Source organism: Saccopteryx leptura, chromosome 3 (genome assembly GCF_036850995.1).
Source record: "Saccopteryx leptura isolate mSacLep1 chromosome 3, mSacLep1_pri_phased_curated, whole genome shotgun sequence".
NCBI lineage: Eukaryota > Metazoa > Chordata > Mammalia > Chiroptera > Emballonuridae > Saccopteryx > Saccopteryx leptura.
In genome coordinates, this window is record NC_089505.1 from 28,822,861 (window position 1) to 28,847,349 (window position 24,489).

General features: G+C 36.9%; 1 protein-coding gene across 1 annotated transcript in view; it reads left to right on the forward strand.

Annotated features, from left to right (window-relative positions):
* Positions 1–24,489, forward strand: part of AHI1 (Abelson helper integration site 1) — a 155,806-nt gene that overhangs the window by 19,524 nt on the left and 111,793 nt on the right. Inside the window, exons 6-13 of the mRNA XM_066373173.1 lie at positions 1,928–2,023; positions 2,995–3,180; positions 4,309–4,461; positions 8,662–8,794; positions 11,931–12,054; positions 17,887–18,116; positions 20,279–20,385; positions 22,446–22,564. Of these exons, the coding sequence (XP_066229270.1) occupies positions 1,928–2,023; positions 2,995–3,180; positions 4,309–4,461; positions 8,662–8,794; positions 11,931–12,054; positions 17,887–18,116; positions 20,279–20,385; positions 22,446–22,564 (1,148 nt within the window). The remainder of the gene's footprint in view (positions 1–1,927; positions 2,024–2,994; positions 3,181–4,308; positions 4,462–8,661; positions 8,795–11,930; positions 12,055–17,886; positions 18,117–20,278; positions 20,386–22,445; positions 22,565–24,489) is intronic.

The window sequence follows — 24,489 nt, forward strand, 5'->3', positions numbered from 1 at the left end:
ATGGTATTTATAATACCAGAGAATACTAGGCAGCCATTAGCATGATAATTACATATGTATATACTAATTGAAGAGATATCCACTATAAAGTGTATCAAAATAGTTTGTGGCCCTGGCCGGTTGGCTCAGTGGTAGAGCATCGGCCTGGCGTGCAGAAGTCCCAGGTTCAATTCCCGGCCAGGGCACACAGGAGAAGTGCCCATCTACTTCTCCACCCCTCCCCCTCTCCTTCCTCTTTGTCTCTTCCCCTCCTGCAGCCAAGGCTCTATTGGAGCAAAGATGGCCCGGGCGCTGGGGATGGCTCCTTGGCCTCTGCCCCAGGCGCTAGAGTGGCTCTGGTCACAACAGAGTGACACTGCGGAGGGGCAGAGCATCGCCCCCTGGTGGGAAGAGCATCGCCCCCTGGTGGGCGTGCTGGGTGGATCCCGGTCGGGCGCATGCGGGAGTCTGTCTGTCTCTCCCCGTTTCCAGCTTCAGAAAAATACAAAAAAAAAAAAAGTTTGTGAAGTAACCTTGGATTTGTATTACTATATGACAAATTAGTATATGACATATTTAGGAATGCACAGAAAAAGGTTTAGATTCATGTCAACCTGTAAACATGTACTGTATGTTAATCATCTCTGGGTCTGGATTACAAGTTGTTTTTACTTTGTAATAAATTTTTTTACATTGTCAGTGGTTTTTCATTGAGCATGTAGTATTACATCTGAAAATAGGTTGAAGAATATAAAGAATAGGGATGAGTAGAGTCCATATTATTTTTTAAAGCATTCTCCTGTAAAGAATTGTTAGCTCAGCTGAACTTTTGATAAGCACCAGTGAATTCAAAGTGCTAATCTTTGGCAATTACCTAGAATACGGGTAGCCTCTGTGGTCAGTTGATTGCAAATCCATGAGCTTTGACATCCATACATAGTGGAGAAATGTAAGAAATTTTCTCGAGAAGCTTAATTACAACATGTATACAGAGAGAAAAATTTCAACTTCAGGAAGGTGACCCAAGGAAGGCCCCAGAGATAAATAAGGTTATGAATTTTTTAAATAAACAGTCCTTCTAAATCTGCTTTCACACATTAAAAATTAAGTATTCTATGTCTGGTATATTTGTGCCTAGACTATATTTGAGGTAATTAGTGTTTTGTCTTAGATTTAAAATCTTAATAAAAGATTTTAACGAAAGGAAGTGGTTGGCCCTGGCTGGTTTGCTCAGTGGTAGAGAGTTGGCCTGGTGTGTGGAATTCCTGGGTTTGATTCTTGGTCAGGACACACAGGAGAAGTGCCCATCTGCGTCTCCATCCTTCTCTCTCTCTCTCTCTCTCTCTCTCTCTCTCTCTCTCTCTCTTTTTTCCTCTGGTAGCCGTGGCTCAAGTGGTTTGAGCAAAGTTGGCCCTGGGCACTAAGGATGGCTCCATGGCCTCACCTTAGGCACTAACATAGCTCGGTTACTGAGCAACGGAGCAGCAACCCAGATTGGCGGAGCATCGCCTAGTAGGGGCGCATGCAGGAGTCTGTCTTTGCCTCCCCCCTTTCAGTTAATAAAGGAAAAGGAAGGAAAGAGAAGGAAGGGAAGGGAAAAAAAGGAAGGGGAAAGGAAAGGAAAGGAAAGAAGGAAAGGAAAGGAGAAAGGAAAGGAAAAGAAAGGAAAGGAAGAAAAAGGGAGAGAGAAAGAGAGAGAGAGAGAAAGAAAAGAGAAGAAAGAAAATGAACAAAAGAAAAAAAGAACCAAAAAAAGAAACTGGTCAAAACTGGACCCTCACTAATAGTATGAATTAACTTAAAAGTTAATGAAATGAGATAAAAAATATTTTTTCCCCTGATAAAACTATAAGTAAACAAATGATATTTTAATTTTTTATTATTAGAAAATATTAAATTTTAGATAGGCTAGTCTTCTGTGAAGTAATTTTTAAGTATTTATTTACAGATTCTTGACTTCTTAAGCATGGATGACATTAAGAATAAGCCCGAAATTAAAACCCAGCTCTGTGGCTTTCGGAAAATTGCGTGGGCATTTCTCAAGGTATATTTTTCACCTATTTTTAACACTTTTATATAGTCTTCAAATCTGATTAGCTGCTTTTCCCCAAGTCAGTTTGGTTTCATATAAGAAGGTAAGATTGCAGTTTTAGTGAGTTATTAAGTTAAGCTCATGTGATGTCATTCAGATTTCTTACACATTTATTGACTGCCTACTTTGTGCCAGCTATATATTTGGCTCTAAGGATGGAACATTGAAAAAGACACACACAGCCCTGCTGTGAACAAATATTTATTAAATCGTTTCCATATGCGAGCCACTGTTCTAGTCAGTGAACAAAGAAGACAAATGCCTTGGCCTCACAGAACTCATATTCTAGTAAGTAAAACAGACAAAAAACAATTGAAAGCCCCCAAAGCTATCCTAGGAAGATCAGAATGGATAGTAAGTACCCTGGAAAGGTATAACCATCCAGTGACCTATCCCTTTTATCCCAATAAAAACAAATTCATGAGAAAAAAAGTTGATCACACAATTTTTCATTTATTATAGTTTTTATACCTACTACAAAAGATATTGGGTGGGTGATGAATAATATCCTGTGGGGGCAGAGATTCCAGGAAGAGACATTGAACCCAAGTATTAGCTAGATCATAACAGTGGGGGAAAGACAATTCTAAGTAGAGGGTACAGTATATGCAAAGCCCCTGATGTTGTACGTAGTAGGTATACAGTAAGTCCTCACTTAATGTTGTTTATTGGTTCTGCAACTTTAAATGAAACGATGTATAATGAAATCCATTTTATCACTGGCTAATTAATTATAAACAGAAGTTAAGTTCCTATGGCATCTTACCATGTCGTAACAAAAGAATGTTGAACAAAATGTTATTCAAGGACCTGCTGTTTTTGGCCAAAAGAAGGCCACTGAGGTTGGAGGACATATATTATTGTTTTATGGGGTTTATTTATTTTCAATAAAAATAAAATTTTATTTGAATTCTTATTTTCAGCTTCTAGGAGCCAATGGAAATGTAAACATCAATTCAGAATTTCGCTTGCAGCTGTATTACCCACCTAGTAACCCTCAAACCTATTTAAATGTTGTCGAGGTTTTTGAATGGTGGTCAAAATTTCCAAGATACCGTTATCCATCAACACTGTATGTGACTGTAAGAGGATCGAAAGTTCCAGACTGTGTAAGTTAATATCACACGTAAAGATGTATCCTCTGTTGTTGAGATTAAATGGTAACATATTTTCATTTCTAAAAAGATAAGATCTCTAGAATTATTTTAATAGATTTGTAGGATAAAAAGTTATCTTCAGAGATTATGTCTTGATCCTGTAATAGCTAATACTTAAAAGATACTTAAATGAATTTTAAGTAATAAAAAACAAGTTTCATTGTTAAAAAAATGTGTTTTTTTAAATACTGTTTTTTAAAAATTAAACATAAAGAATGATGTAAAACAGAAATTGACAAATATTGTTTATAAAGTATCAGATAGCTAATATAATAGCTTTTCAGGGTATACAGTCTGTGTTTCAGTTACTCAATTTTGCCTTTGTAGGCAAAATTTTGCCTTATGTAGGTGGTAACAAAAACAATTTGAAAATATGTTCCAATAAAACTTTATTTACAGAAACAGCAGGATAGATTTCACGTGGGCCATAGTTTGCAGACATGATTTATAGGCATGTTTTTTACAGTATTATTTAAATAACTAGCAAATAATCTTTCTACTGCTATTTTCCATAGATAAAAATTATAATGATCTTAGCAAAGACGAGATACTAAAATGAAGTGAAACTTTTGCTTTTGTCTTATTTGCTATAAGACATTTCAGATAAGTTGCATATTCTATAGTTGATATTATAAACTGTGACCACAGAGTTGGTTTGCATTAATTTGAATGGAGTTAAATCTATTTTTTTAAAATGAAAGATTTTAAAAACTTTAGATCTAAATTATATTGGTTTTGTGATATTACAGCCAGAGATACCAGAGTATATCAGAGCCACAACATAGCATCTAGTAGGTATTGGTGAAGAGGCAGAAACAAGGGGCCAGAGTTATTAAAACATTTCACGCTACCATTTAAATTCTATTTTTCTCCCAACTTCTAAGGCCTTTTTGGTTATAGGACAATATTTTCAAGCAACTTTCATTTTATTCAGAATAACGTACAAATAGAAGAACTTTTTCTGGATTACATTTTGAAAACATTTTCATATTGTTTGTTTCAGTATTTTAAAAACCATCTAGGCTAGAAAAGAAAAAATTAACATGATATATAATTTTCTCATTTTCTATATATTTTTAGGCAAAGCTACCTTATCATTCTCTGACGGCTGTTCAGGAAGAAAAAGGTGTATCCATGTTCTCTGAGCCACACGGTGAGTCAAGTTCAGTGGACCCAGAGCCTGGCCTAGAGGACTCCAAGGAAGTAGTGAAATGGAAACGACTGCCCGGGCAGGTAAAGTGTTTGATGATACTGGGTTCATTTAGATATTCACTTAACCAGTCCGACAACTCCTAGGATAACTAGATTGCTACTTAAAACTGTCAGGCCTGACCAGGCGGTGGCGCAGTGGATAGAGTGTTGGACTGGGATACTGAGGACCCAGGTTCGAGACCCTGAGGTCGCCAGCTTGAACGTGGGCTCATCTGGTTTGAGCAAAGCTCACCAGCTTGGACCCTAGGTCGCTGGCTTGAGCAAGGGGTTACTTGGTCTGCTGAAGGTCCATGGTTAAAGCACATATGAGAAAGCAATCAATGAACAACTAAGGTGTTGCAATGCGCAACAAAAAACTAATGATTGATGCTTCTCATCTCTCTGTTCCTGTCTGTCTGTCCCTGTGTATCCCTCTCTCTGACTTTCTCTCTCTGTCTCTGTAAAAACAAACAAACAAACAAACAAAAAAAACTGTCAGGTTATTCTTGTTTTTAACCACAATATTGCCAGTCCAACAATTCATTTGATAATAATAGAGTGCTTATCATCAGCATAAAAACACTTTCTAGGTTGTTTGTTTAGGGACTTCGGCAGTTTTATTAGTTTGTTAGAGTTGCCATAAAAGTATACTTCAGACTGCTTTTCTTAAACAACAGAAATTTGCCTGGCCTGTGGTGGCTCAGTGGATAAAGCATCGACCTGGAAAGCTGAAGTCGCAGGTTCAAAACCCTGTGCTTGCCGGTCAAGGCACATATTAGAAGTTGATGCTCCCTGCTCCTTCCCCCTTCTCTCTCACTCTCTCCTCTCTAAAATGAATACGTAAAAATCTTTAAAAAAATAAACCAGAAATTTATTTACTCCTAGTTCTGCAGTCTAGAAGTCCCAAGATTAAGGGTCGACAGAGTTGATTTACTCTGAACCCTTTCTTCTTGGCTGCCAGATGGCTGCCGTCTCGCTGCCCTTTCATGGTCTTTTCCCCTTGTACACCCCCCAGTGTCTTTTCCTCTTCTAATCAGGACCCACCCCAACAACTTCATTTTAACTTAATCAGCTAGTTAAAGAACTTATCTCCAAATACTTTTACATTCTGAGGTACTGGAGTTAGGGCTTTAACACATGAATTTGGGGACATAATAAGTAAAAAGATAGATTGATATCTATAAGAGGTATGTCTCCCAAATGGATTTTAGTTTTTAAAAGTGGATTTTTTAAATGGATTCATGAAAATTTTTACAGTCCCTGGATTTTTCCAGAATCACATTTTGGTGAATATATGTGCATGTATCTTTTTCTCCCACAAGTTGAGCAGTTTTTAATGTTTTATTTATTTTTTTCTTACTTGGTTAGAGCATTCAATAGCAAGAAGGATTGCTGATATAGTTTTGTAACTCTCTTATTTGTTTCCACAAAGACTGGAGTGGTTCATTTGATATTTCTAAGCCAATACCAGTGCAGTTTATCTAAAAATCTTAGTTTCTGCAAACATTTAGTATTACATGAGGGTGATTGTTTCCCCAGACCTTCCTACTCTCTGTGTTTTGCATCACATTTGACTTTCTTTTTGAGGCCAGTTTTACAGATTCATCTTCATGTCCTTTAAAATACTTTACATGTCATAATATGGGAGGAATAGCATTTCCACTGTGCTTTTAGGGACCTTTCACATCTGTTGGGGAAACAGAAAACAGTGCCAGTGTTCTTCACTGTTAGGAATGCTGCAGAGAACTCTTGAGGAAATATAGGTATAAAAATAATTGTATAGGTGAGCAGTTCTCAAAGTGTGATTTGGGAACTGAGGGGTAACGGTAAACTCAACCTGTCTTCATAATTGAACCGTAACGATTCTAATGATTTTATTATTACTGTATAGAGTTTCTTTTTCTCACAAATACACACTGGAGTTTTCGAGAGGTTAAATGATATGTGATTATGAAATCTCATATCAGATATTAAAGAGATTTTCAGAAGTAGAGAACAATTTTATTTTGTACGGTTATTATTCATAAAAGGACATTATGTTATCATTTCATGGGTTTGCTACTGTTTTTTTTTAAATGAGTCAACACATTTTTAATTTATCAATTTTACTTTGTAATATAAATAGCCATGGATATATCCACATATACAAAAGTTTTGGGGGGAACCTAAAAATTTTTTAAGACTAAAGTATCTTTAAACTAAAACATTTTGAGAATTGGATGTTTGAAGAAGGTGAACTGGAGTTGTAGAGAAAGGGGTTCATTCAACTGGTAGGTGGAGTTTGAGATAGACTTTAAAGGGTGGCCAGGTTAGGGATGGGTGAAGAAGGGAAAGGTGTTATATGGGGGCAGATTTATAAATAAATGGGGAAGAACCTGCTGTATTCATTAGCCTCTCAAAAAGCTGGCTGGCTGGAAACCAGGGTCTGTATAAAAGAAGATTGTACAGGCAAGGCAGACCCACATTATGGAGTGCCTTGGATGATAGGATGATAGCTTAATACTGGGTTGTAAGGGATGGGAGAAACTAGTGGAAGGTGTAGGCTAGGAGAGAAGCCTGGTCTCAATCCCACTGTCGGACAAATTAATGCTGGCAGTGGCACGGGGGAGATCGTGAGATAGGACACGTCAGAATGAGAGAAACCTCTCAGAGGGCAGTTGCAGTCATGATGTGAGGTAAAAAAAAAAGTCTAACCTTGGGATGGTGGCAAGGTTGAAAAATAAGAGATGAAGACAAAAACAGAAGAGTGTCTGGTGAGGTAGTAAAGAAGAAGGAAGTCAGTGATATTGAAGCCCTTTATTGATATTAAACTTTCATTGGCTATTCCAAGTACAATGTCAGATCCTAAGAATACAAAGGAAATCATAGTGGCTTCAGTGACTTTAGCTTAAGTCAGTGGTTTTTAACTATTTTAAACTTGGAGGCACTAGTGAAAATAGAAGAATTATTTTGGGGACCGCTAAGGCAGAAATTGCCCTGAGCATGAGCGAAGTCGACTAAGATCACTGGGTCTGTAATCTTCATACAAAATCACGTTGGTTAACTCATGGACTAGCTGAAAATTTCTGGCGGACCTGTCCATGAACCAGTGGCTGGAAAACACTGGCTTAAGTGACTGAGCAGAGGTTTCCTCATCTACATCTCCTCTAGGAGCAGCAGCAAAGGATTGTCAAACCTCCTGACTTTTCCTTTAGTTTCTTCCTCTTTTTTAACTTTCTCTTCCTTTTCAAAGTCATCTGGATGGAGAATGGAGGAGGAAAATGAGTAGCATGATCTCTGGTACATTACTGCCACCTAATAAATGTCTACTAAAATTTTCACCTTCCAAGTGCTACTCAAAATGCTGCCTCCTAATAATGCTACTAAATTTTGATGCTACTTATGAAAAAACTGGTACCTATCTAGAGTGCAGGCCCTTGAACTAATAGTCTTAGACTAGGCTCATTAAGCTAGGCATGACCCTCTTAATATTCCTCATAAGCTATATATAGTAATAATGACCGGTCATAGGGTTACTGTGATCAGTATACGAAGACGTGTAATAAAGTACCATGTTCTTGGCATATAGTTAGGACCCAATATGTGTTTAATTGAACTTTTGGAATAAGAAACACAGGAACAAAGGCACACTGAAGTTTGGAAGAGGCAGAATTAGAACAAATAAGTAGTATTTTCTACAGTAGATAGTAACACAGGAAATTTTGGGTTTCATTTGGTAATGAAATTAGTGAATCAAAAGCCAATAGGAAGTGATTGATTACTTTGAAAGCACATTTTGGAAGGTAGCCACAAATAATGGTTATTTTAAAAGAGAAAAAGAGAGAGAATGAAATTTATACATCCTGGTCTTAAGCTAGGCGCTGAAGTACATTCATGGTCTCAGGACAAGTTTATTGCTCAGAAAAGAATCACATATTAATTGCTGTCATGGAATTAAGTGTGTGACATACTTTTTTATGGCTATAGCTGTTTGGTAGTAACAGCTTTAGAGTGTCAGATATTGACATTTTCTACTCGTATTTTAAGTGAGTTCAGTACTAGTTAGGTATGGAGTATAAATTCACTTAATTTTATGGAGATCTGATTTTTCTCTTTAGAAAGTAAAATAAATTACAATGGTTGTCCATAATTCTGCTTGCTCTTCTCATTGTAGAGGGACTTAAAAAAATACCTCCAGTAATTGAAATTAACAACTAGCATTTATAAATGTTTCTTAATCTGTTTTGAATTTATGGTTTTTAGGCTTGCCATGTCCCAAACAAGCTCCTCTTCTCACTGAATGCCGGAGAAGGAGGCTGTTTTTGTCTGTCTTTCTCTCACAATGGAAGGATATTAGCAGCGGCCTGCGCCAGCCGCAGTGGCTATCCAATTATCCGTGAGTAATAATCCTGTTTGTTTAATCCAGGGGTAGTCGACCTTTTTATACCTACCGCCCACTTTGGTATCTCTGTTAGTAATAACATTTTCTAACCGCCCACCGGTTCCACAGTAATGGTGATTTATAAAGTAGGGAAGTAACTTTACTTTATAAAATTTATAAAGCAAGTTAAAGCATATAATAATAATTACTTACCAAGTACTTTATGTCGGATTTTCGCTGTTTGGCAGAATAAATCTTTATGAAACAACTTACTACAGTTAAATCTATCTTTTTATTTATACTTTGGTTGCTCTGCTACCACCCACCATGAAAGCTGGAACGCCCACTAGTGGGCAGTAGGGACCAGCTTGACTACCAGTGTTTTCATCTGATTGAAGTCTCTATGGAAGAGATTCTTTGGTTTATTTTTATTTTATTTTTTAGATTTTATTTATTCATTTTTATTAGAGAGAGAGAGAAAGAAAGAGGTAGAACAGGGGGAGGAGCTGGAAGCATCAACTCCCATATGTGCCTTGACCAGGCAAGCCTAGGGTTTTGAACCAGAAAACTTAGCATTCCAGGTCGACGTTTTATCCACTGTGCCACCACAGGTCAGGCGAGATTCTTTGGTTTATAAAGTTCTTTGAAATTTTCATTTGAATCATACCCCAACACTACTCAATTCTCAATTAAATCAATTTCTTCAAGTAAAGTAACAGTTCTTTTCTTGTGTGTGTGTGTATTTTTCTGAAGTTGGAAACAGGGAGGCAGTCAGACTCCTGCATGTGCCCGACCGGGATCCACCCGGCATGCCCACCAGGGGGCGATGCTCTGCCCATCTGGGGCATCGCTCTGTTGCGACCAGAGCCATTCTAGCGCCTGAGGCAGAGGCCATGGAGCCATCCTCAGCACCCGGGCCAACTTTGCTCCAATGGAGCCTTGACTGCGGGAGGGGAAGAGAGAGACAGAGAGGAAGGACGGGGAGGGGTGGAGAAGCAGATGGGCGCCTCTCCTGTGTGCCCTGGTAGGGAATCAGTTCTTTTTATTAATTTGTACTTTTCTATACAATACATTTTCAGAAGTAGAATTTTACACTTTTCTATACAATATGTTTTCAGAAATAGACTTAAGAGTGGGCAATTGTTTTTAAGACATGCAGGATGATTTTTGTAAGCATTTTTCATATTAAATAAAGAAATTTAGAACCATGAAGGATAATAAATCTCAGGAAGAATTCCAGTTCAATGTAGTTGGTCGATCACGTTGATTATTGGAATTATAAAAGCCTTCCAGTTTGTTATGCATTGGACAGTAATGATTGGCTCTGGAGGACCTGAATTAAGATTTCTCATAATGATAGAGAAGTCATCAGAGAGGCCAAAAACCCACTCTCAAATCGCCTCTTCTTAGCCCCCAGTGGGATTACTGCCGCTGACAGCCATGCCACTGAGTTATTTTGACTGGCACCTGAGGTTAGGGAGACTTCGCACAGAGCATGCTGAGAGTGAGGTCAAATAAAGCCAAGTCCTGAGAATAGAGCCTTTCCGAGAGCTTCAGACCTCTTCTGCCCCATCTGGTGACTGCTAGGCTGCTGGTTTTCATTACAGTTGCAAAGCTATTATTGTTTAAGGATACTGTGGCCTGACCAGGCGGTGGTGCAGTGGATAGAGCATCGGACTGGGATGCAGAGGACTCGGGTTCGAGACCCCAAGGTCACCAGCTTGAGCACAGGCTCATCTGGCTTGAGCAAAAAGCTAACCAGCTTGGACCCAAGGTTGCTGGCTCGAGCAAGGGGTTACTCACTCGATCTGCTGAAGGCCCGCAGTCAAGGCACATATGAGAAAGCAATCAATGAACAACTAAGGTGTCACAACGAAAAACTGATGATTGATGCTTCTCATTTCTCTCCGTTCCTGTCTGTCTGTCCCTATCTATCTCTCTCTCTGACTCTCTCCCTGTAAAAAAAAAAAAAGAAAAGAAAAAAGATACTTTGGAGCCTGGGAGATGGGGATGGCAGGGAACAAGGCAAGTTAAACTACGATAAAGCTCAACGATCTTACTGAGATTTAGCTTTTCTCTTGAATAAATCCTCCTCAGAATGTTGCAGGCCTTTGTTTAATTTCCAGAGCTCTGGAAAAGTTAATTTTGCCATTTTTTCCAGTGTTCTTATTATATACTTTTATGAGGGAGCAGATTCTCAAGGTCCCTTATTTTGCCGTGCCAGAAATACATATACTTCTGTATTACTTAGTATTTTAAAGGCATTTGGTTTGACCACTAGGTGGAAGTAGAGACTTGGAAACACTGTTCTGTGAAGTCATTATCTGAGATGAGCTATTTTCAACTGGTGTCCCGCAAGCGGCCCACCAGTGTGTGCTGCAAGAATTATTAAACATGCACTACCTGACCAGTTAGTCAGGGGCACGGACCTCTTTTTTCTTAGATTGTTAAATTAAAAAATGACAGCCAATCCAACAAAAGCCGTCGGTGTTAATGTATCAAAATTATACCATTTTCTTTCTTGTCAGATTGGCAAAAGAAAATTTTTTTGGTGTGCTGCAGACTTTTAATAATTAGTTTATATGTGCCATGAGATGAAAAAGGTTGAAAATCACTGTGTTCTATGATTTTATTGTATACATTAACAGCAATACTACACTGTGTATCAGATCGGGTTTCTGTTCAGTCCCTTACTACACCTATAATTTTAGTATTAAAATTTTTTTCTGACAATAGCATAGTTTACATTTCTTGTTAATTAAATAACATTTTGGTTGGAATTGAACTATTCAGGTAAAATAATATCTTTTTAATGAAAGCCCAAATGGTAGAATCTTCGAAGTGAATTGTAGTTTAAATGTTATTTATTATTTCATTAACTGACTGAAAAAGTATTAGGAAAATTGCTTTGAAAAGATGAGAATAATTGTTAATTATAGCATATTAGAAAGTATTATGTGTGTAAATTGTGTCTAAAGTAAAAAAAAACTATTTGTAAGTAGATTTTGAAATTTTTTATTAGAATCTGGTGATAGATAATCTTAGAGACACTGCTTACTGTATGTACAAATTCTGCATTATGAATTTGTATGTTACTGTATTAAGGATCCTCTCTCTAGAAGTATACTAATTTTTGAATATTTTTTATTAGTATACGAAATTCCTTCTGGACGTTTCATGAGAGAATTATGTGGCCACCTCAATATCATTTATGATCTTTGCTGGTCACAAGATGATCGCTTTATCCTTACTGCTTCATCTGATGGAACTGCCAGGTGAGTATATTTGAGAAATCTTTATTGTGCTTGCTGTTTGCCATAAAAGAAAGCGAGGAGGCTATAAAGCTATGTTAAAACTACTCATGCTTCAGTTATATTTTACTTATCAAGACACTGTCATAAATATGCATCAGACGGACAGACTGATGAAATAAGTAGCACTGAAAACTTTTTCTTGAAGACATGTTTGTAAATATATTTTATTTATGTAATATGTAATATTTCTAGTCCTTCCTGTCTTTTAATGATCATTATGTACCGTTTGATTGACATTTGGAGATGAGGTTAGTAAACAGGTGAGATTTCCCCTAGAATATAAGTTCTTGGTGGCAGGGATTCCCTCTTCACTCTTAGCTGGGTACAGAGACCAGGACACAGTGGTGCTCAGTGTACAGTGTAGGGTAAGTAAATGAATATGCACCTTATGTCTTAGGAGCTTTATAGATTGTCACATACTAAATTAGCATTTTTTCTAATGTCAGTCTTAAAATAACTTAACCTCTTTCAATTTAATGTGTCACAATAAAATATTTTTAAAGCTACTTTTTAAAGTTTCACTTTTGTAACTGCCTGATCTATCATGGATGTATTCTAAAAATACTATAGTCAGTTGTTTGAGATGCTTTCATATATGTCCTTTAAATTTGATTCCAACAAATGATATTTATTCTCTCTACAGACTAGGAAAGTGACATTCAGAACAGTTCAAGATCCACTCTGATTTCACTCATGTATGCTTCCTGTTCTTTTAAAACACTTTTTTTTACAGACACTTCTAGTGTCGTGATCCTTTTTTCTATTCTTCTTCTCAGCTTCCTTTTTAATGTATAATGTGTAATTGATTAAGTTATCATTACTGTTTATATTTCAGTGAAATAGAATAACAACTGGTGATAATTGATTTACCTATCTAGCTCAGCTGGGAATCTACTATTAGTCTCCTTTAACAATACCCTCAAGAACGGCATTGCCATTCTGTCGGATGCGGGGTTATGCTAGAGAAAAATATATCACCTTGCTGAGACCTGACTATGGATTTGTCAACCTGAAAATCACCTGAGTTCTCATCTCTGCTGAGCAGTCCTTTACCCCTCTTTGTTCAGCTATCTTTTCCCGTCCCTCTGGTAGCAGATCCAAGTTGTCTAGACTAAAGCATAGTCTCCCCACTGTCATTAGGTGACTTCCTTCAATTCAGTGCAGTTTAGCCGGACATGAACTTCCTGTATTTCCCTCTGGTTTCCCATCTGATGTCTGTAAATTTACCTATCTTTATCTCTGTCCATCTCTCTTAACAAAGATGTATGGGTACAGACGCCTTTAAAGCTAATCTTTGATCTGTGCCTTTAATCTTCAGTTCTGTTAACTTGTATTTCCTGCACCTCTTGAATCTTTAGTATCTTTGTCTCTGTTGATTTTGTCCTCTCATCTTAGAAATACAGCATGCATGGTTTCCAACCGTGGATTGAAAACACAGTTTCAAAATACAGTTTACAAACATGTGTATAAGTGGACCATCGTAGTTCAGACTCATGTTGTTGAAGGGTCAACTGTATGCTCAAACCTCCTCATGTTTAAAAATCTTTTTCTTAATTCTTTCTGCCTAACCTGTGGTGCGGGGGACCTGGAACGCTGAGGTTACCAGTTCGAAATCCTGGCTTGCCCGATCAAGGCACATGCAGGAAGCAATACTACAAGTTGATGCTTCCAGCTTCTCTCCCCCACCTCTCTCTCCCCGCGCTCTCTCTAAAAATCAATAAAAAACAAATAAAAATAATAATTTTCTGCCTTCCAACTACGTTATTTTTCTTTCAACATCATCAAAAGCATCCCACATGCAATTGCCTTTACTTCAGCCCAATTAGTGTGGCCTTCGCTCCCACCATGCTATATAGACATTTTTCAAAAGGTCAGCAGTTACTTGCTAATTTTCAGATTCGTTGGCAAGTTTTAGTTCTCACCCTGTGTGCCGTACTGCAGTAGTTAATTATTGACCAGTCTTGACATAATTTCAATTTATGGTTTTTATTGGCAACCTCTTTTGTTTTCTTTTGAGGACTTTGATCAATTCTCATTCTCTTTCTTTAGTTCATTTTTTCTGCCTATTCTCTATAGATTTTATCTTCAAGATTCTTTTTTTTTTTTTTTTTTGTATTTTTTCGAAGTTAGAAGCGGGAGGCAGTCAGACAGACTCCCGCATGCACCCGACGTGGATCCACCCGGCATGCCCACCAGGGGGCGATGCTCTGCCCATCTGGGGCTCATTCTGTTTCAACCAGAGCCATTCTACGGCCTGAGGCAAAGGCCCTGGAGCCGTTCTCAGCACCCGGGCCAACTCTGTTCCAATGGAGCTTGGCTGCAGGAGGGGAAGAGAAAGACAGAGAGGAAGGAAAGGGGTAAGAGAGGAGAAGCAGATGGGTGCTTCTCTTCTGTGCCCTACCAGGAATTGAACCTGGGACTTCCACATGCCAGGCCAATGCTGTACCACTGAGCCAACTGGCCAGGGCCTATCTTCAAGATTCTTTACTTGATTGTCTTCCTTGATTTGGTATACTTATCCTGGTCTCTCTCATTTTCTCTGGCTTTGAATCTCACTTATATGCTAATGACTTCTAGCTCCCACTTTTTTCTGAGTTTAACTGTCTGTTACACACTTCTGTCTGGATTGTCCAGTAGCTCATCAAGTCCAAAATCAATCTTACCAAAATCACCACACTTTGTTTTCCTCCTTTAGTCCTCTTCCACTGTATATTTTTAATGACGTCCTTACCACTCTGTCTCCCATGCTGGGAATCAGGAACTAGCACTCATCTTTCTTTCCTTTCCACTATTTATTCTACATCTAGGAATACTAAAGTCTGTGAATTCTCTCCTAAATGGCTTACCATTCTATCATCCTTTTTATCCTCATTGCTGTTGCCTTAATTCAAGCCCTTGTTCTCTCTTGCTGAACCTGATGCTGCTAAACTTCCCCAGTGTTCTGTCTCTAGCCTCCAGCATCTGTAGCCCCTTCCAAAAGGCTTTCATAATGCCTTGATTTAAAATATTTTGATTATCACTGCCCTTTGGAATATGTTCCAGTTTCTTAACATGGTGTGACAAGCGGTCCCTCACTGGCCTTGCTCTCTGCTCTCGTGGTCTTCCCATGTCCCTCTGCCTCATGCACACAGTCTTTTCAAATACCATTACCATCATCTCTGGCACCTCCTTGCCCTGCTACCTAACCTATTCTTCCTATCATTAAGTGACTTTCCTTCTCATTTACTTAAACATTTAAGTGCCTTTTGTGAGCCATTGTTTGCTCATAGCCATCATTTAAAACCCAGCTCAGATTTTGCCATTTCTTGAAGCCATCTTGGATTTCCCCATACAACCTGTAATATATTGTATTTAAGTATGCTTTTTTCTTTATGTAGCTTTGAAATGGATACTAATTTAGAACTCTTTATATCAGAAAAATACTGTTGCGAAGGAGTTAGTGAATAAAGAAAGAAACACTGGCTAGAACCAAAAAGGCAGTAGTAGCTTATCAAGTTTTTAAAAGAGCTAAGGAATACTTACAATGAATAGGCTAATGTCAAAAAGAAAGAGAATTAGAGTTGGTAATGCTCAGAAGTGGCAGAAATATGGGCTTCTGCCCATGTCTTCTCCTTTTGTCTTCCTCAGGGTCCCTGTCACATGTTATCATCAGTGTTTCCTCAGTAACTGTTTCCTACTTACTGGGCAGCTCTATGCCATAAGGTTTTAGCCTAAGTCTCATTTTTTTAGTTATATCCAGCATAATATATATTTTTCTCAAATCAACGACTGGTCATATAATCAGAAAGATTTTCCATGTGTAGTGGTTCCCAAATAGGCCCACACTGCTTCACACACATTGTCTTAACTTTGATATGTTTTTATGTTCCAATTCTAGTAACTTATTTTTGTGCAGACATCTGTTCTTTTCAAATTGTGTATTCTTCTGTTCTGTCTCTGATGAGCCTGATTTTCTCAAAACCCATTAATACATTTGTTTTAATCTTGAATTCTAGCATTGATTGGGTGACTGAAGCCATCATTGATGCCGGTTTTGTTTTACATAAAAACCTTTATTTTTTATTTTAAAATATTGGTGTCCATGTTAATTATATTGAGCTATTTTTAAAATATAATGGCTTCATTTGTGCCTGTATTTCAAATAATGCTGCTGACTTATTAGCAAGCCAAAGAAGTGCTTACCTTTTACAATCTTCTTAAAATAGCCCCTCCAAATTAGTGATTCTGTTCTTTTAATAAATACTATATTTCATGTAACATATGTTCATTTGAAAGTATTACTATGGTTAAAATGTTTATGCTCTGACACACATGCTTTAGTTTTAGTTGAAAACATGTTCTTTCACTTCCTTCATTATTAGTTTGGATTCTTAGTAATTAAAGATCATAGCCTGTATTTTCAGCAGCTGCTGAGAAAACTCATTGAATATTATTCTTCAGTACTGACTGTCTTTTCTCTGTTTTATTGATAATTTTGTAAAGGACTTAATTCTCTTTAGTTCTAAGGCAGTAATTAAAAGGATGAATTATCAGTCCCCATATTAAAATATTAATGTATTCTTCAAATTCTAATAACTGAAGCTTTTAAAAATCTGTTTTTCTACACTCATCTAGTACTTTCCTGTTGTTAGATTTGCCTGTTTTTACCGAGTGACTAGAAGTGCAGAATATCTAACATGACAGTTTAACCCTTAGAGTTTACTCTTTTGTCAAGACTGTAGCCGTGACAATAATACTAATCTTTTATTGTCCGTTATTTAGAGTGAGAGATCCTGAGAGTGTTAAATACAAAGTGAGTGCTTAATATCAGATTGGCTATTTTCCATCAAAATATAATAATTATTTTAACGTTATTTTACTCGTCTTCATATAGTGCTTTTGTTATAGCTTTAAAGTCTTTGATATGTTCCTGTTTATTATGTAGGGTTTGAAGTTACTAATATAAAGTTAGTAGAGTATCCTATTATCTAACCCCCCACTATTAAGTACTTTGCAAAAGCAATTTACACAACCTAAATGAGAAATCATTAAAGTTTCTCCCTATATTTTATTCTTATGTATATTGTACTAAAGCAATATTTTACAGACTATTTGTTGTGTTTGTTTAATCATTGTCAACAGTGGGTAGATTTTTAAAAAGTATATCCAAATACAAGTATAAATATTATAGTTTTTCATTTGATAGTATAGATCAGGGGTAGTCAACCTTTTTATACCTACTACCCACTTTTGTATCTCTGTTAGTAGTAAATTTTCTAACTGCCCACCAGTTCCACAGTAATGGTGATTTATAAAGTAGGGAAGTAACTTTACTTTATAAAATTTATAAAGCAGAGTTACAGCAAGTTAAAGCATATAATAATAATTACTTACCAAGTACTTTATGTTGGATTTTCGCTAAGTTTGGCAGAATAAATCTTTATAAAATAACTTACTATAGTTAAATGTACCTTTTTATTTATACTTTGGTTGCTCCGCTACCACCCATCATGAAAGCTGGAACGCCCACTAGTGGGCAGTAGGGACCAGGTTGACTACCACTGCTCTAGATTATAATTAGTAAACAAATTAACCTTTATGCTTGATAAAAACTATAAGGAAATAGCTTGTCACATTTAAAGAACTCCCATCATCAAATATATGAACACATTAATTTTTACTTACAAAATTTAAATTTAGTTTACCATTGTCACTTTCCTATTTAAGTCCCGTTGGCTATATTGGTCCCTAGAGACATTTTTAAATAAACTTGTGCCTTTCAGAAGTAATATGTAACTTTTTGTCCTTTTCCAGGTTATGGAAAAATGAAATAAATAATACAAATACTTTGCAAGTTTTGCCTCATTCTTGCTATGTTTACACGGCTAAATTCCATCCAGCCGCGAAAGAGCTGGTGGTTACAGGATGCTACGATGCTGTGATACGAGTCTGGAAAGTGGTTATGAAAGAGGAGCCTCCGTTATTGATCCGACAGCTTAACGCTCACAACAATTTAATCAACACTCTCTGTTTTGATATTGAAGGTATGTCAGAGAATATATTCCTGATTAAGGCTAGTTGTATGAAGAATTTAAAAATTTTTTTTTATCTCACTGGGATGAATATTTAAGTTTGAGAGGGATTTTATGTATTAATGATTGTGCCCATTGATATTTATGCGTATTTTGAAGATTGTATGATAGAGCTGGGATGGATCTGGCACTAAAGGAGTTCTGTTTGTGATTTTAAAGTCATTAAGTTCATAAACATTTAGCTTTAACTAACCTTTGCTGTAACCAACAGTCACGTTCCAGATTCCGTAAATGTATATCACTGGATTGATGTTTATTTCCTTAGTACCTTTTCTTTAAGGGCCTTATAAGTTAAAGGGTAAAAATGAGGAAGATAAAGAGAAAATCCCAAAAGAATATTGAAATTATGTATCTGAAATGTAACGTGTTTTTTTTTTAATCTGAGAAACAAATAGAAGAGAAATTTTCAATTATTTAATAGTTAATCTTAGTCTATGAATAATATAGATTTTTTTTTTCCTTCAGTGAGAGAAGGGGAGGCAGAGGGACAGAGTCTGCATTATCCTGACCAAGATCCACCTGGCAAGCCCACTAGGCTCTGCCCATTTGGGGCATGGATCCATGGCTCAGCAACCTAGCTCTTCTTAACGCCTGAAGCAGAGGCCATAGAGCCATTCTCAGTGCCTGGGGCCAACCCACTCCAGTAGAGCAGTGGCTGCAGGAGGGGAAGAGAGAGAGAGAGGGGGAAGCAAGAGGCAAGGGGTGGAGAAGTAGGCACTTCTCCTGTATGCCCTGACCAAAAATCAAACCCAGGACATCCACATGCCAGGCCAACACTCTACCACTGAGCCAACTGACCAGGGCCAGATGGTATTTTAAAGACATAAAATATAGATTACTTTTATCAACTGAAAGAATAAAGAAATGTTTTGTATCCAATAGTCACCTTTTACATTATTTCAAACACTAAATGTGTAAGCTATAGCTATAATTAATTATTATGGGATCCAGATTAAAATTATACTCCTAATGTTCTTTGTTTAACTCTAAGGATGTTGGTATATTGGAACACACATTCAGGAAAGGTTAACCAGCAATATAAAGGTATCTGAGAACCGTGTCATAATAGAAGTAGCTCAGATTATAAAAAAGAGATGAAGAATTTCTTCCTTATTTAACTAAGATATCCATATTAAGAAAAAGAGAAATCTGCCTGACCTGTGGTGGCGCAGTGAATAAATCATTGACCTGGTATGCCGAGGTCGCTGGTTCAAAACCCTGGGCTCACCCAGTCAAGGCACATATGGGAATTGATGCTTCCTGTTCTCCCCCCTCTTCTCTCTCTCTCTCTCTCTCTCTCTCTCTCTCTCCTCTCTAAAATGAATAAATAAAATCTTTAATAAAAAATAAATAAAGAAAAATCAGTCTGTGTTGCTCCCATGAATAAAGATAGGGCCAAAGTTATAGAAGACAGATATTTTTTTTATTTAGAGTTAGAAAAAACATCCTAATACATAGAACAGTTTATCATGTGTATAAGCTATAAAATTCACAGTTTCTGAATGACTATCTGTTTGTAATGGTGCGTAAAATATTTCTGAGTGGGTGTGAAGTTGAACGTGATGGTCTCTGAGGTCCCATTCAACTTTAAGATGGGTTGACTTTAAGAATTAATATTAAAATGGAACACCTGTTATTTATTATTTTATTTATTCCCTGATCGAGTTCCTGCTGGGTCTCAGGCATTATGCTAACAGTATATATTAGATGATAGGTGTTTTTCCAGGAATATAAAACGAATTACATAGGTTGATAAAGGTGAGCAATAGAGATACATACTGGATAGTTCACATAATTTGTTTGGTTTTGGTTTGAGCCATGTATGTACGCATGGTAATGTTCATTTCTTTTGTATTAAAGTCAGGGAAGTCCAAAGGGAAATAAGTCATCAAAAATAATTCAAAAGAGTAAAGAATTTATTTAAAGATAATTGAGATTTGAGAGTTAGTTGTATTTGTTTCTTTTTGTTTGTTTGTTTTGGCTCTTTAAACTGAAATACTTTAACAGCCCTAGGATTCTTTAACTGTTTTATTTTAACGCACTTTTCAATTTCATATTATTTTTTTCTACTGTTATATAACATTAATCAGTGAGTAATCTTATTTTTTAAATAGGTTATCACATGTACTCCGGAGACTGCATGGGGATGATTGTGGTTTGGAATACCTATGTGAAAGCCGATGACCTGGAGCACTCGGTGCGCCACTGGGATATCAGCAAGGTAGAAGACCACATTTCCCATCTGGGGATTTAATTAAAGAAATGGAAAACAACACTGAACCACCTGCCCTTAAATTAAGATATCAGGACATTATATTCTTTCTCTTCAAAAAAATTAAGTTTTTCTCAGTCCGTGAAAAATCTGTTGTCATTGATTAACGATCCTGTCTTTCTGATGGCTAATTGATGATGTAGTAACTTAGAGTTTTCTTTGTTTCGGCCAGGCTTTCCCTTAATAGTCTTGAGCTATAATTTGCACTGTGGCATTCTGTGACCCATTCCTGAAATTTATGCTTAAGTGAGCTATATGTTATATTACATTACCATCTATAAGTAGTAACTGATATTTCAACTTACTGCTCCTCATAATAGAGTATAACAATTGTCCTTGTTTGAAAAAAAAATGCTGTAAGAGTAAAAGAATTTCCATTAGTTAAGTCTGTTGAGTCTTATCAGATGTGTTTAAGAAACAGTCTATTTTATTTTTAGTCATTCTCTCTATCAGATTAGTGAGTGATGGTTAGGGATTCACACACTTTGGAAAGAATGCTAATTACCAATATACCTGTGTGTTTGGCAAGGGACCCAAAGGCACCAATTCCCATCATTTGGGTCTACAATAATAGGCAGAGCCTATTATTTGTGTTAACAATCATGGATTTCTTTACTCAGTATATTAACCAAAAGCCAATTTACCTTGAAAATTTGCTGCCTTGTGTGGTTACCTGACAGTCAAAAATAAAAAGTTAGGAAATGAGCTGGAATTTTTTTTTTTCTGTAGTTAATGCCTTAGGACAGACTGGAGACCAGTTTCTTACTGGTTCTTCTCCACCAGCATTGTGGGAAATGCTAAGTTGTACTCATTTATCTCTTAAGATGAAGTGTCCATGTGCTGCCTAGATATAGAACCTGGGCTTTTCTAGTGTAAGCATGAATATGATTAAGAAAAATATGGAGGAAATTATGAACAGATATAACAAACACTAAGTCTGCCAGCACCTTTCTCAAATTACCTAAAACTTAACTTGTTCTATAGTCTTGGTATGATTTTTTTTTGCACATTTGCATCAGTGTGTTACTCCAGTTGCTGAGACCTCCAACAGCGCACCCCCCCCACACACACACACAAATGGTTGTTCTTCCGCTCAGTAAAAGCCCCATCTGTGGTGTCAGTGTTTGACTTTTTCTGTGACTTTTAAAAAATAGCGTACAGCAGCTCTTAGTGTCAAAGAGCAGTAGCAGAGGCTCAATGCAGATATGAGGACGGTAGCAGTTTGCAGCTACCTCTGCTGAGGCCAGCCCGCCTCTGAAGAGGACACCCACCAGGAGAAAGGGGCAGAAAGTAATGTGGGGTCCTTGAGGGGGAAGGAGGACTTGTAATGCCGCCTGCAGGTTTGACTCTGTGGACTTCCAGCAGTTTTACATTTGTAATTCTTTTCTTTCTCCTGGTAATCCAAACAAGAAGGACCTTTGGGAATTATTCTAATTAATGCAAGACTTCTTCAGGCAAACACTGCATCAGTGTTTATGTCTTTCTTGATATAATTAATCAGGCATGTTCTATAGCTGCCTTAAATAACTATAGAAAAAAAAAACCACTGAAAATTACCATCTAAATTAAATTATTTCAGAATTACCTGCTGAAGACAAACCTTTTTCCTAACAAGTAGAAATGTATGAAGAAATAATCTGAGACTGAAATAGAACTTGAAAGTTAATTCTGCACTTTGATTTTATAAAAACATGGAAGCTTTCTTACACTGTGATAAACAAAAAATGCAATGTTAGAGGATGCGTTTGAGGGAAGTGCTTCTTGTTTGGGAATATACTACGAAGACACATATTAATGTGATATTAGATAAGAACCAAAACATGTATTTCATCAACTTCCTTTTTGATCTTAAACTGAAGCTACTGAGGATCCTTTTAAACAATTTAAAAGCATCCTGTGAGTACAATCGAAAATAGTATCTTTCTACTTTCCTACTCTAAAAAGGGCTTAACATTAGCCAAACTTTATAGTGGTAATATTATATAGTTATGTTTTTTTTATCATTTTAGGAAATTAAAGAGAGTGACTTTAAGGGGGTTCCAATCAGTTATCTGGAGGTTCATCCCAAAGGAAAACGTTTGCTAATTCGTACCAAAGACAGTACTTTGCGAATTATGGATCTCAGAATGTAAGTATATTTCACTATTGACAGGTTAAGCACTCATAGAATAAGTAATGAATTTGTATTTATAAAATGCAGCCGTGGTTCTCACCTAGACAATTTTGTCCCTCAGGGGACATCTGGTAGTGTCTGGAGACATTTTTTAATGTTGCTTTTATATCTGGCAGATAGAGACCAGATATAATACTAAGCACCCTATAGATAAGACAGTCCCAACAACAAAGAATTGTGTGGCCCAAAATGTGAATAGTTTTGAGGCTGAAATGTAGTCAATTGCTTTTTATTTTCACAATTAAAAAACAACTTCTGTCATGGAATGTCTTTAAATTCTATGATCTAGGTATAGCATAGTATTATGATATATATCATTATTAAATGAGAGAGCCTTTGAATCCTTGTTTTGTTGTTGTCATTGTTTTATATCTGAATAAGGCGAATGAAGGGAAATACCCTTAATGGAAAAGGAAGAAGTAGAGTTCTAGTCAAGTCAGCAGGGGCGTCTGGTGTGCTTTTGCTTTGTTATTGAGTTCCAGTCAAACAAATGAGAGGAAGCTTGTTATTAGATTGCGTTATTGTTTTTAGAAAAGCAAATGGGGTGCTCCATATTAGTTTATTCTGCAGTTCTCTCTTTAGGGCAACCATTAAGCCCTTAAGTATTTATGTAGAACTGTTCAAGACCCTGGCTTGGTGCTGTGGGCGACTGATAAGCAGAAGTAGCTCGTCAGGAGTGTGTAAGCCAGGTATACTGCTGCCAGAAGAACACAGGCAGTATTTAATTCGGTTACACTGAGAGATGAAGCTGCTTATTCTTTTTTTTTTTCTATACATAGAACCCATGCTATGCCTGGCAGACAGCAAGTACTTAGTATGTATTTCTAATGAATATAAATATATAATACAGTATAAGGATATTTTTCATGGCAACAAAGATGGTGACTGCAGTGTAATCTTTTTGTTAAAGGCTCTGTGGAGAGGCTGCCTTTGAGCTCAGTCTTGAATGGATAGAATTTCTATAAGATAGGAGTGTTCAATAAGCTGGCTAACATGGCAAGCCTGGGGTGAAGGTCAGAGGAGGGATGATACAGGTTGTATTCTAGGCAGAGGCAGTTAGTCTGTGTGAGTGTATGGTTTTTGATAAGGAATGCCAAGAGAGAAATTTTTACATCTAGAGGATGGAGCCAGATTTCAGAAGACCAGGCAGGCCTAAGGAGTTTGGTTTTTCTCTTTTTAAGCAATATAGTTTTCAGCTTAAGATCATGCTTAGTGTCTGGAGGTGAACTACTTAGGATGAAATAGAGCCTTTTCCATGCCTTACTGGCTGATTTACCTCCCCGTGCCTCTGTTTTCTCAGCACTCAGATAAATGGGAGAAATAATACATACACTCATAAGGGATCGGAGGGAATAAACTAGTTTATACATTTAAAGTACCTAAAATATTGCAGCGTGGGGCAAGGACTGCAGAAATATTACCTCGGTAACCTCAGGTCTGAGAGTTTATGTTAAGATAATATGAAATAGTGCAAAAAAAAATAGACAACAGTATGATTACCAGAAAGGAAGGGGGTAGGGGATGAAGGAGAAGTCAAATATATAGTGACTAGGCTTTGGCTGGTGAGCACACAATGGAATATGCAGATGATCTGTGAGAGAATTGTGTACTTGAAACTTACCAAATGTTATTAACCAGCTTCACTGCAATACATTAAATAGAAATAAAAGCAGTGCAAAATATATATCCATATGTACAAGATTGTTCATAATAATCACATTCATGGTAAGGGAAAGCTGGAAACCATGTGTTGAAGAGCAAAAGAAAATTTCTTAAGATACATTTGACAATAATATAACATATGCCTAATTAAATGATAATGCATAGTCTATGTGTTCTGACATGGAGGGCTATTGTGATTTTTTTGTTAACTGGAAAGA